At 61.4% G+C, this 12,265-nt stretch overlaps 1 protein-coding gene across 4 annotated transcripts in view; it reads left to right on the top strand.

Annotated features, from left to right (window-relative positions):
* FGD3 (FYVE, RhoGEF and PH domain containing 3) overlaps positions 1 to 9,636 on the top strand; it is a 41,852-nt gene extending 32,216 nt beyond the window's left edge. For 3 of the 4 annotated variants that reach the window (XM_044756693.2, XM_014864810.3, XM_070495671.1), the window contains exons 15-18: positions 6,390 to 6,512; positions 6,803 to 6,943; positions 8,293 to 8,439; positions 8,689 to 9,636. In XM_044756693.2, coding sequence (XP_044612628.1) covers positions 6,390 to 6,512; positions 6,803 to 6,943; positions 8,293 to 8,439; positions 8,689 to 8,922 — 645 coding nt within the window. In that variant the 3' untranslated portion in view covers positions 8,923 to 9,636. The remainder of the gene's footprint in view (positions 1 to 6,389; positions 6,513 to 6,802; positions 6,944 to 8,292; positions 8,440 to 8,688) is intronic. The other variant, XM_070495673.1, reaches the window with a different exon arrangement.
* The last annotated feature ends 2,629 nt before the right edge of the window (positions 9,637 to 12,265 follow it).

Here is a 12,265-nt window from a genome sequence, read left to right as displayed (position 1 = left end):
TGGCTGGAGGCCTGGCCCAGCCCAGCCCTTCCTGCGTGGGACCACTCCCCAGGCGACGTGTCCCCCCATTCTCTCCTCCGTGTCTGCCTCCCATTCTCGCCACCACCCCCCACCCCAGGGAAGGTGCTCCCAGGTGGACGGGTGTAGACCAGCTGAGTCACCTGAGTTTAACACCAGTACCTAGAGCTTCTCCTTTTCTGGCTCCAAGCCCACCATTAGGTTCTGGCAGCCGTTCTGGGTTGGAAGTCATCATGGTCAACCCCGTTTCAGGAAGAGGAAACGGGCTTGATGGGCACAGGGCCTGGCTGTCTGGCTCAAGACCCCGCAGCTTGGGGCATACATGGGGCAGCACTGGAGGCGGGCCAGCAGTCTAGCTGCCAGGGGAGGAAGCACCCCTGTCTCAAAGTGGGTTTTTAGTAAGGAAGCGTTAGTGCCCCTCCTGTACCCTCCATGTTTCCCACGTGAATAAGCCCAGCAGCTGCTCTCTGACTCGCTAAACGTCAGTGCAAGGCTGGTGGTGCTCCACTGGGCTCCTTTCTGAAAGGTCTAGGAACGTTGTGAAAAGCAGCTTTCATGCTCGTGTGTCATGCATTTGACTGCCAGCAGCAGAACCACACATGGGGCCTCACACACATGTGTGTGAGGAGCTCCCTGATCAGCTTCGGGGAGCCAAGCTGGACCCCCTCTCAGGATCCTCGCCATCCATCCCCCGGCCCTGGGCCAGGCCCTGAGGCATCCAGGATGGTGATCAAGGCCGCCTCGCACCCCGCTGTTCTTTGTGGGGTACACTCTCCTTGGGGTGAGTCCACAGGCGGCTGGAAACGCGGCCCAGGCCCCCATGCAGGGAAGTGGGAGTGGCTGTAGGCCACGTGGTCAGGAAGGCCGGCCAGGGAGGACCCCACTCCGAGGCAGGGAGAGAGGAGCAGGAGTGGGGCGGTCAGTGCCCATCACAATGTTCTAGCTGGAAGGGGCCTGAAGGCCACACGTACATGTTTTAACTTGTGGACTGGGCGAGTCCCTCCTCCTCTGGGCCTGGAGATGAGAGGGAAGCTGAGCCAGGTGCCCCTCCGATTGGCAGCCCAACTCACCTGACGGGTGCAGAGGTAACTGGGAGTCCCAGAGGCTCAGGACCTCAGCCCAGTGTTGGGGTCAGCTCCGGCCAGGCTGTGGTGAGCTGGGCAGTGACAGCCGCGCTCTGCTAGGTGGACGCGGGCCACCCTGCCTTCTCCAGCCCTCGGTCTCAGCCTTCCGTAAGCTCCGCAGCCCCCCAATTCCTGAATGCTTGGGTCACAATCCAAGATCAGGCCTCCTTGTCCCTATCTTCACCCACCCCAAGCTGGGGCTGGCCCCACAACAAACGGCCACAGACACACGGCTCCGCCCCGGCACACGTGGCCTGGCCAGTTTTTCTCGTGAGTGTCCCCCGGGAGCAGAGGTTTTGGTGGGTCCAGGGCAGCTGAGTGTGGTTGTGGAGTTCCAGTGTGCAGAGTGTGACTGAGACGTGCTCAGTGGACGTTTGTAGGCGTGTAACCAAACTCAGTGGGCTCCTTTCTTGCTGGGTGTGGAGCCAAAAAGCACAACCAAGGCAGAAGTGAGTGAAGAAAGGTTTGTTGCTCCACAAGCGATGGAGGGCACCCGGCATAGCTCCCAAGGCAGCGCCTCCCCGGCCCAGTGCTGCTGGAGACCACCCACAAGAGAGCAGGGGAGGACAGGGTTATTTGTAAGAACTGTGCTCCTTCAGGCACGTCCATAGCAGGTAGACACGCCACTGCATGCATCGCCCGATCTGAAAGTGGCTGCTGGGACCCTCGCAGAGGAGGAGAATTTAAGATGCTAATGAGTTTAAGGTAACTTCGAGATGTTACCTTAACATGGGATGCCTGGAGCTGGGACACTTTGCAGGGGTCTTGCTGCAAACGTGTGAGTTTCTCTGCAAGGTGGCAACATCTGCCAAACGGGGACAGCAGCTGCTGCAAACCAGGACACCTGGTTTCTTCCTGTCTGAAAAACATCTGACCATGTTAGTTGTTGACCAGATCCTCAGTAACCATTTCTTTGCCTGGTTCCCTGGTGACAGAAGGCGCTCAAAAGTGACTTTTAATGCTGACACCAAAAAGAGCGATCTTTGCTACAATATACAGACCTAAGCTTTTTCTTAGTACATTTGCAGAGCAAAAGTCAGCCCACTTGTTGTGTGCTGGTCTGCTTTCCTGAGCTTTTGCGTCCTCAGACGCACAGTCTCCTCCAGCCCCTCTTTCCTAAGAGAAGCTAAACCCAAACCAGGAAGTTTCACAAGGGGGCCTTGCAGAATCTGAAGACTTCCTCGTTCTGCAAAATTGCATCACTCTTCACAGAAGCACAGAAGTGTCAGAGTCTGAAAGGCCTCCTGGGCCCCTCACCCACCGTGGTGACACGTGGACCCCTCCGCGATGCTGAGCGAGCCCCACGCCAGACACTCCGACCTGGCCTGGGGATGCACAAAGCTGGCATTGCCCTTCCACCCCGTGTCCACCCTCCAGGGCTCCTGGATGGAGCTGCTGCCAGGGACAGAGGTGTTGAGCAGGGCCTAGAGACCTGAGGCCTGCGTTCACGCCCTCTGGGACCCCAGGGTAGCAATGCGGCTCCATCCTCTGTGGCTGTTTGTCAAAGCCGATGTTTGGGACCCGATTCTAACTGGATGTTCCTCCTGCCTCCCCGCTGTGAATTTGCTAAAGAGAAAACACCAGGTGAAAAAGGCTTGGCTGGCCCTGGCGCAGACCTGCTCCCGGGTCCACACTGGCACCGTGGACACAAGTGGAGTCACTTGCCCGTTACTGCAGAAGCTGGAGTTGTGCACTTCCTGGGGAACCCCATCCTTTCCAATGTCCAAACATCCAGACGGAAAGTCTGAGCCCTGCCCCCGGTCGAGCTGTCCCACATCCTCACCCAGAAAGGGAGTCGCTCGGCCAGGAAGACCTGCCCTAGGCGACACAGGTGGGCGCCCTGCCCCTCAGCCAGGTCAACGGCCCTTCTGCCAGTGCTGCCCACCTTGGGGTCGGGAAACTGCGTGGCCTGCTGGAGCCGCATCAAGGGTGGGCCACCATAGGCCACGGGCCTCAGCACTGAGGGAGCTGGTGCCGGCCAGGACCCCATCTGAGCTCTCGGCTTAGCTCAGCTGCCGTCCATCCGTGGGAAGCCTTGCCTGATGAAGGAAGCTGGGTGGGACGCCCCACCAGCCCCAGCTCGAGCCACCCTGCTCCAGGAACTGCCCTCTGTCCCTCGGGTCACCCTGGTAGCCTCCACAGCCCCCCATGTTCTCAGCGGCCGTGCACTGTGGCCCATGGGGTCCTGAGAGCTGAGGATCTGCATTGGGCCCAGGCATGTGTTGGGGCTCGTGGGTAAGTCCAGCCACTGTGTGCTGACCACGCCCACCTCCTGGGCCCCCAAGTCCTCAGCTGGAAAACGGGGATCGAGTGGTCACCCTGAAGGTTGGTGGAGGGCAGGGGCTGCTGGGCCATGGCAGACCTCTGCTGGCCCTCGTCTCTCCTCCCCTTCCTTCCCCAGGCCCCACGCCCCTCCTCTGCGGCTCCTGTCTGTGGAAGGATCCCAGAGGTGGACTCTAGGGGAGGAGCCCTGAGCGGGGCGGAGAACGGGGGCACAGGCTGAGGGGCTTGGTGTGGCTGGTGGCTGAGGCTGGGTGGCAGAGTGGCCTGGGGGAGCGCGCGTGGCCTTGGGGAGCATCAGTTTTGCTCATTGGGTCTATGATCCCCTCTCTGCCTGGCAGGGCCTGTGGTCCTGAGCTGCATGGCATAAACTGAGAGGGGCATGAGGCTGTAGTACACCCCGTGTCCCCCCAGGGGTGGGGGTCTCGAGACAGAGGAGGAGCTGACTCCGTGTCACCCAGGGTTGCCAGGTGGCAGTGCTGGCGCCACAGTGGTGGGCCGGGGGTTGTGGTGCACGGACACCACACAACTGGGAGGCACAGGCCAAAATCTGGGCCGAGACATCAGTATTGGTGAGCCCGGGCGGCTGTGCCACACACTAGGTGACCTAAACCACAGACGTGTTCCCTCTCATCCTGAGGCCTGTCTCCTGGAGTGCAGACGCCTTGTCCTTCCTGTGTCCCCATCTCCTCTTCTTCCAAGGACCTGAGTCACACTGGATTAGAACCCACCCTAATGGCCTCGTTTTAACTCAGTCACCTCTTTAAAGGCCCCGTCTCCAGACGCGGTCACGTTCTGAGCTGCCGGGGGTCAGGACTTCAGCCTCTGAATTTTGAGGGACACGGTTCAGCCTGTAACAGCCTCCAGTGCACAAGCCCCACCTGAGCCCTTTCTGGCCCCCGACCCCTGACCCGTGCACCTCTTTCTCTTTAAAGCCACAGACTTTGTGTTAAACAGATTTCCAGCTTATGTTGTTCAGACTTTTGTTAGGGAAGTTTTGGACACACACAAGTAGAGATAACGGTACAAGGAGCCAACCGCCCCCCCAGCCTGGAGCAGCTTCAACCTTGCGCTGTTCCTGTTTCATCTGTCATTCCCTCCCCGCACCCCCAACATGCTCTTCTTTTTTCTGGAATATCAGCAAATCCCAGATCTCATTTTATTTTGCTCAGAAATACTAATGTTAACTTTAAGTGTCCTTCTTTTAAACAGAAAACAATGTCTCTGGGCCTCAGTTTCCCCATCCGTGCAGGTGGAGGTTGAGATAGGCACTTGCAGTGGCCATTCCAGCTCTGACACCCCAGAGAAGGCCATATGCATCTTTGGCATTTCTTAAAATCTTCTTAAGTTTGTGGTGAACCGGCTGTGTTTTCTATGCCAGCAGCAAGGAGCCACCTGGGCCCCTGCTGGGACCCCAGCCCCCAGAGAGGAAATGTGGGTGGGCAGGGGCCTTTCAAAACACAGGAAGTGATTTCATCTTACTACAAGGGGTATTTCCAGGACGAGAGCCAGGGTGACACGAAACGGCAAAACCAGGCAGGACTCCTGTGCGTTGATGGGGCCCAGGGCCCGGGAGCAGATCCTCACCCCACTTCACAGGAGAGGACACCAAGGCCCGTGGAGTCTCACGGCTGATGAGGGGCGGGGCAGGGGAAACTGAGGCGGGGCTGGGTGGCCCTGCTGAGCCCCCACCCCAGCCTCACACTGCCTGTCGGTGCCCCCTCCCACCTGCCTCCTGCTCAGTTTCCGAGCCCTTGCACCAAGTGGGGCTGGGGGCCTGGACACAACTGAGGTCACTGTGGCCTGGGGACAGGCGCCTGGGAGCAGGCCATGCAGGTCCCCCCGCCCAGCTCTCAAGCTGCTGCCCACAGTGCAAAGGGCACCTGGTCCCGGGGGTCCGGGCAGCACGGGGCGGGGGGCTCGAGGAGGGTCGGGGCTGGTCACATTCTACGTGTTCATTGATTTTTTTTTTCTCTTTCACAAACCGTTCTTGGTGAGCAATTGAGAAAACCCAGGTGAGAGAGTCAGACAAGCATTTACCCCAGCCCCAAACAGCCAATAGGGGCATCTGGGTGTGCTTCCGTCCAGGCTTTTCTCCGTGCTTATAAACATCCTTTTGGTATAAACATTCGAGGCTGCTGTATGTGATTTGCAGCGGGCTCTTTTCCGTTAGCAACATAACGTGACGCCTTTAAACAGTCTCCCAGCACGTCACCTGTGCCGTTCATACAACCCGCTCCCGAGTCTGGGACAGCATAAGATTTTTTAAAAATTTTAAGCATCCTAACTATAAAGGGAATAAATACTCTTTTAAAGGAAACTAAAGTGATAGAGTAAAATGGAAACCCCTCTCTGCCGCCCTCCCACCCCCCAATTCCTCTTCGCTGCGAGTTTCCATGGAGTTCTTGCAAATCTTTTTGAGAAATCTTGTACAAAACAGCTTGTTTAGCCTGAAAGCAGTTTGAAGTGTCCTTTGACTGTCTGTGAACACAAACCGTGTTGAGTTCACGACTTCCTGTTGTGGCTCCTGTCGACTCAGCACCCCGCTCCTGTGTGGGAAGGTCAGGTGGCGTCACAGGAGCCCTGACGGCCCCAGAGAGTCTGTCACACGGGCGTGAGGTGGGCCCCTGCACGCCCCTGAGTGCCCGGCAGGCACGGGTGCCGTCCAGTCCCTGTCTGGGCATCTGTGCAGTTCAGCAGCCATCGCCCCCAGCTCTGGCCACCATCCTTTCAGTCGCACCAGGTCAAGTCACTGGCACAGAGGTCCGAATCCACTTAGAGTCTCAGCCCACGTGACAGCAGGGCGGCCTCTGGGGAGCACGCTGGGCAGGAGCCGTGGCTGATGCAGCTCCTGCCTCGCCCCCTTTGGCACGTGTGGCGTTTTTGCCCGGCGTGTGCCTTGTGTCTCTCACAGAGCTGCCCGTCCGCCTGTGCTGGGAGCTGACGGCAGCCGTTTGCCCCCTGTAGCTCGAGCCCAGGAGAGCGTCCTCTAAGACCAGGCGTGACAAGGAGAAGCCGGGCTGCAGGAGCTGCGGCGAGACCTTCAACTCCATCACCAAGAGGAAGCACCACTGCAAGCTGTGCGGGGCTGTGAGTCCAGGCGGGAGGCGGTGGTGGCTGGGCCTCCGTGTGCTTGGTGGCTCCTCCTGGGCCTCTTTCCGTGGGTGCAGACCCTGCACCCCAGACCCTCCAGGCGAGGAGGCGGGTCCTGGAGGCCCACTGGGGGCCAGCCTCGGGGTCTCTGCCCTCCGACGAGGCTCCGGGCCCCATGGCTCTCTGCGCACTGTCCCATCTCTCCTGGCCCTGCAGCCTCCCAGCCTCTCCCTGGCGGAGTCTTCTGGCTACGGGAGGCGGGGTCACAGGTACCCTCTGTCCTGCAGGTCATCTGTGGGAAGTGCTCTGAGTTCAAGGCCGAGAACGGCAGGCAGAGCCGTGTCTGCCGACAGTGTTTCCTGACTCAGCCGGTGGCCGCCGCGAGCCCCAGCCCTGAGGAGCCTGTGGAGCCCAAGCAGGGCATGGAGGTGGGTGAGCTGCATCCCAAGACACAAGCCGCCATCCCCAGCAGGCTTAGCAGATGGTGCTCCCAGGGCTGTCGGCTTCCCTGGGCCCAGGACTGACAGGGTTCGGGGGGCCCACGGGCCCTGGGGCAGCCGAGAACTGAACGCAGAATATCACATGCATGCTTGTCGGGCCTCTCAGGATTGCATGTATGCTTGTCAGGCCTCTCAGGATCGCGTGTGTGCAGGTTGGGCCTCTCAGGATCCTGTGCATGCTTGTCAGGCCTCTTGGGATCCAGGCACAGTGAGGGCTTGGGATCTATTTGCACCTGGGAGTTAGTGCCTCAGTCGGCTCAGCTGTGTAACAAACACCACACCAAACAAACACCGCTTAAGCAGCAGAAATTTATTATCTCATTGCCCTGGGGGCTGGAAGTCCGAGATTAGGATGTGGGTAGGGCTGGTTCCCCTTGAGGCCTCTCTCCTGGACATGCAGGTGGCGGTCTCCTCCTGTGTCCTCAGGTGATCGCCCGCCTGTGCGTGTCTGTGGCGTAACCTCCTCTTCTTATGCGCACTCAGGTCACACTGCGTTAGAACCCACCCTGATGGCCTCTTTTAACTTAATCAACTCTGCAGAGGCCCATCTCCAAGCACAGTCACATGGGAGTTAGGGCTTCAACACACGAATTCAGGGGTGCACGCTTCAGCCCATGGCAATGGAAGCAAGCGTTGTCTTCACGCATGGTCACCCTGATTGGAGGCCTGGAGGCCTCGGTGAGGGGAGGGGCTGCCCAGGCCTTGCTGAGCCTCGGGACGGTGGGGGAGCACCAGCTGCCTCCAAGCCCCTGCCTTCCTTCAAGGGCACAGTCCCTATTTGATGGGGGGGCAGGACAGCGGGAAAAGAGAGAACGGGGCTTTCCGAAAAAGTGCAGAGGTATGTGTGAGTGTGTGTTGTGTCTGTAAGCGCATGGTGTGTGTATGTGGGGGTGTGTGTAAGTGTGTGATGTGTATGTGAGTGTGTGTCTGTATGTGGTGTGTGCATGTGTGTGAGTGCACATGTAGTCCGTAGTGTCCGTGTACAGCGGAGTCACACCCAACCCTTCCCCTGTGAGCCACACTCTGGTTCCTGCTGTTCCCTTTTTCCAGTTTTATCTTTATTTTCAGCCTGACCCCGTGGTCTCACTCCTCTAGAGGGTCTGGCCCGTTACCAGGCAGCCTTGCAGTGACCCTGGGGAGGGTCAGGCTGGCCCAGGCCCTTGTCTATCCGTCTCCCTGTCCCCCCTCTGTCCCTGGAGCCCTGGTGCTGGTGCAGCCCCATGGGAGGGACACCCGCTGGCAGCGAGGCTTCCCTGACCTGTCCTCTGTGTCCCCAGAAGCCGGCCACTGCGGACCCCCTGCCCAGCCTGTTCTGCGGCCCCCTGCGGGTGTCAGACTGCGGCTCAGCCTGGAGCGAGGTGTGGGCTGCCATCCCCGTGTCGGATCCCCTGGAGCTGGTGCTGCACCCACAGGGAGGCAGCCAGGTGTGTCCCCCGCCTGCCGCCCACACTGGGCCCGCCCTGCTCCTGGAGCCCAGAGCCCCCAGCCCGTGGCGCCCTAAGGGTGGGGCCGGGCCGCCGGGGTGACCCTGCCTGGAGGGTGGCTCACGTGACCCTGGGGCCCAGTCTCCCCTGCCGCCCAGAACCAGCGCCATGCGGCCCACTCATGGGACATGGGGTCAGTGATGCCAGGACTCCGGAGGCAGGGTGCTGACTCCCTCTCCTTCGCTGCAGGACGGCCAGCCACTCCGCGCCATCCCCCTCTCCGGCTGCATGGTGAGCGTGCTGGACCCCGCGGAGAAGCCAGAGGCTGGGCACGTGTGGCGGTTGCACCAGGCCCAGCGGTCCTTGTACCTGAGCACCTCGTCCGAAGAGCTGCAGCAGCAGTGGCTGGAAGCCCTGAGCACAGCCGCCCTTGGGGACTTGGCCCGGGCCAGCCGGGGAGCCCTGCAACCCCAGACCCCGTGAGCTGAGTCTCGGCTGTGTCTCCAGCTCTGCCGCCACCACGGCAGGGCCTGTGCTCACCTGGGAGATGGCGTTGGAGGCCACGTGCTTGCGTGAAAGGCACTGGGACTGCTGAGGAGCTGACAGGTCACAGGGCACTTGGCCCTGGAGGGTCCCTCTGCTTCAGAGAGGAGGAAACTGAGGCCCAGAGACGGGTGGCCAACTGCCCAGGGTCACCCAGCACACTCCCAAGAAGCGCCTGGCCTCTGCCCCAGCCCCAGCAGAGTGGCCTGGAGTGGGGCGTGGGCGAGTGTCGTGAGTGGCCCTGCGGGGGCACTCAGCTCTTAAGGGCAAGAGAAGCATCCTGGGTGGTGCCCGGGGACACTTGGTAAACGGCTACAGTCATGCTGGCCCTCCACACTGCTGCCTGCCTGTCCACACTGTCTACACTGTCTGCACCGTGTGAGCTGGATGGAACTGGCCCTGGGACTCCACCCCACCTCCTCCATCCCATGCGGAGCCGCCCCTGGAGGAGGGAGCCGTAGGCCTGGGCAATCCATACGGGGCTCGAGGTTCCTGAATAACCTCTCTGCGAAACTGGACGGGAGGCCCACCCTGGGTCGTGTAGTGCCTGTCTCCCCTGGTGGGCGGCGGGCGGCGGGCAGCGGGCGGCAGGTGGTGCTTGTCTGCATAAATAAATGCTGGCAGCCAGCAAGTGGGCACAGCCTCGGCCATCACCCCCGGGTCCCGCTGGTGGTCGAGTGGGATACGAGAGTGACAGACAGGCACAGCCGGCAGTGGGGCCCTGGACCCCAACCCAGGCTTGCAGCGTGCAAGTCCTACCCCGTGGGGGCCCCAGGACTTAGGGGCATCGGACAGCTGGGCCTAGGGCCAGGTGCTATGCCTGCCAGCCTGCTCTATGGATGGGCATGTGCCATGTGGCAGGTGGGGTCAGGCCCAGAGACGCTGTCACAAAGTCTTAGGAAGGTCGGGGTCAGGGTGGGGGATGCTGTTTGCGCCAGAGCCACAAGGGCCTTGGGAGAGAGCAGAGGGATTAGGGACTGATGACCAAGGACTGTCCATCCCTCGGGACCCCCATCCTTCTAACATCCACACAGCACCCTGTGGGGACACCTGTCACTGCCCAGCTGTGGGCAGACTTGCAGGGCACCAGCGTGGGAGCCAGAACTGGGCGACCAGTCACGGGCGAAGGTGGGGCAGGGCCCAGGTGAGGTGGGCGGGGTATAGGTGAGCTTATGCAGGAGCCAGTGCCACCCCCACCTCCATGCATTCACAAACCGGCCTGTGTCTGGATGCTGCCTCAGTAGGATACCTGCTGTTGACCTGGGCCCCCACCATCTGAGAGCTCACCACCTTGCAGTGGGTGTTCTGGCTCCAGTTCACACCAGGAAACAGGCTCATGAGGCAAAGTGACTTGCCCAGTGGGAGGGGAGGCTGCCCTTTCCACGGCTCAGGGCCCTGGCGGGGTTCCTGCCCCATGTCCACGGGGCCTGGGCAGGGCCAGCAGGTGGCTGAGGCAGTGAAGGCACCTGAGGTCCAGCTGGCCCCTCCTCCTGCCCCTTCCATCCGTGAGCTCTGCTCTCTCTGCCTCACATCTTGACTGAGTGCCCACTACCTACAGGGGGACGGCTCCTTGGCGCTGCCTCTGTCCCCTAATACGCCAGTATCACCACAACCCCAGGATGTTCCCATTTGACAGCTGAAGAAACTGAGTCACAGAGAGGAGGCCCCCAAGTCCCACAACTCCAGACTGAGCAGGCAGCTGGAATTGACTCTCTGGGCATGGCATCACTCGGCTGGGATCTGCGGGGGAGAGACTGGGCCCCCACCTGGGATCCTCCCCCAGGGTCCTCACCTGGGGTCCCCACGGATGGTCCCCAGTGAGCTCTCTGTGGGCTGGGGCAGACCCGGCCCTCTCCTCTCCCGCCCTCCAGCCTGGGGGCCCTGTCCTCGCAGCAGGCTTCTGCGTGAGCTCCCGAGGGTTCTTTCCTCCCTCAGCACACCTGAGGGCGGGCGAGGTGGGTACCCTGCCCCCAGCAGCTCGAGGGCCGCCAGAACGCTGTGTTCCCTCTCGTCCATCAGAGTGTCCGGGCCAGCCTCGAAGGTGGAGGCAGGAGTGTCCCCAGGGGCTGTGACTGCATCAGGACCAGGAAAAATGCCCGTGCTGCCAACTTCGATCGGTGCTGGGCCCTGCGGACGCAGAGGGAAGGAAATGCCCCATGTGGAGCCCCATTCCCATGTGGAGACACTGAGAACGGAACCTGGTTTTGGAGCAACAGAGGCAGGAAGAGGAGTGGGGCACGGCAGGGGCAGGGGGTCCCTGGGAGCCCCCCAGGGGAGGGGTGGCAGGAAGAGCCCCCAGGCTGAGAGCACGGCCAAGGCCCGCAGGGGCCAGTGGGGCTCATTGGGGAGCCGGGGAGGCGGGGCTGGTCGTGGGGCCTCCACAGGCCTCCTCTGGCGCTGCTCTGGGAGGCGGGAGCCACGGGGCAGGCTTGGGGGTCTTAACATCCCGCTGGACGCAATGGAATCGTAGGGGTCGAGATGGAGGCATGGCCTTGCATCCCCAGCGGGTCTTGACGCAGACCCCTGCGATGGGCAGGCCAGAGGCCGGTGGCCCCGGCAACGTGAAGCCTCCACCACTGTCCCCAGGCAGGCACGGACCCGTGTACCCAGCTTTCCGGAGGTGAAAGAGGTCAGATGTTCTCGTGCAATATCCTGGTAAATGTTAGTAACCACTCTGGAGTCTGAAGTCACCCCAAGGCGGGTCTGCCCCAGGGACCCCTTCTGCTCCCTCTGGGCACCCCAGGGAGGGCACTGGGAAGCAGGCTGCCCATCCCGGGGCCTCCACACCACGTGTCTGGGGGCTCTTTGGGCCTGGGCTCCTTCCCACCCCCACACTGCCCACCCCGTCCGCCGTCATCCTGCCTGGAAGCCTGGAGCCTGGGCACGCTCTACTGCCCATCCACAGAGGATAGAGGCCAGATGCTCACTGGCCTTCAGCCTCTCCGCTGTCCTCCCGCCCCATCCTGTGCCTCCTCCTCACCAAGTCCAGCCCCCACCCTACAGGCACAGGAGGCCATCCCTTGGACAGGAGGAGAAAGGAGGCCAGTGGGCTGGGCGGGAGGTGGCCCCGGGGGTCTCTGGGGTCCTGAAGAACGCCGGATGGGGAAGGACAGGGTGTGAGATGCCCAATCGCTGCAGGAGTCCAGGGCCTGAGCCAGGGTCTTTTGTGCCCCAGAGACTGCTGCTGGCCCAGCCTCCTGGCTGGGGTTCCTGGTTCCAGGCGTAGGGGCTGCAGTTGAGCGTGGTGCGTACCTGAGCAGCAACGTGCCCACAGGAACAAGGG

Source organism: Equus asinus, chromosome 23, assembly GCF_041296235.1.
Source record: "Equus asinus isolate D_3611 breed Donkey chromosome 23, EquAss-T2T_v2, whole genome shotgun sequence".
Classification (NCBI taxonomy): Eukaryota; Metazoa; Chordata; class Mammalia; order Perissodactyla; family Equidae; genus Equus; species Equus asinus.
This window is presented reverse-complemented; position numbering and strand designations above follow the sequence as displayed.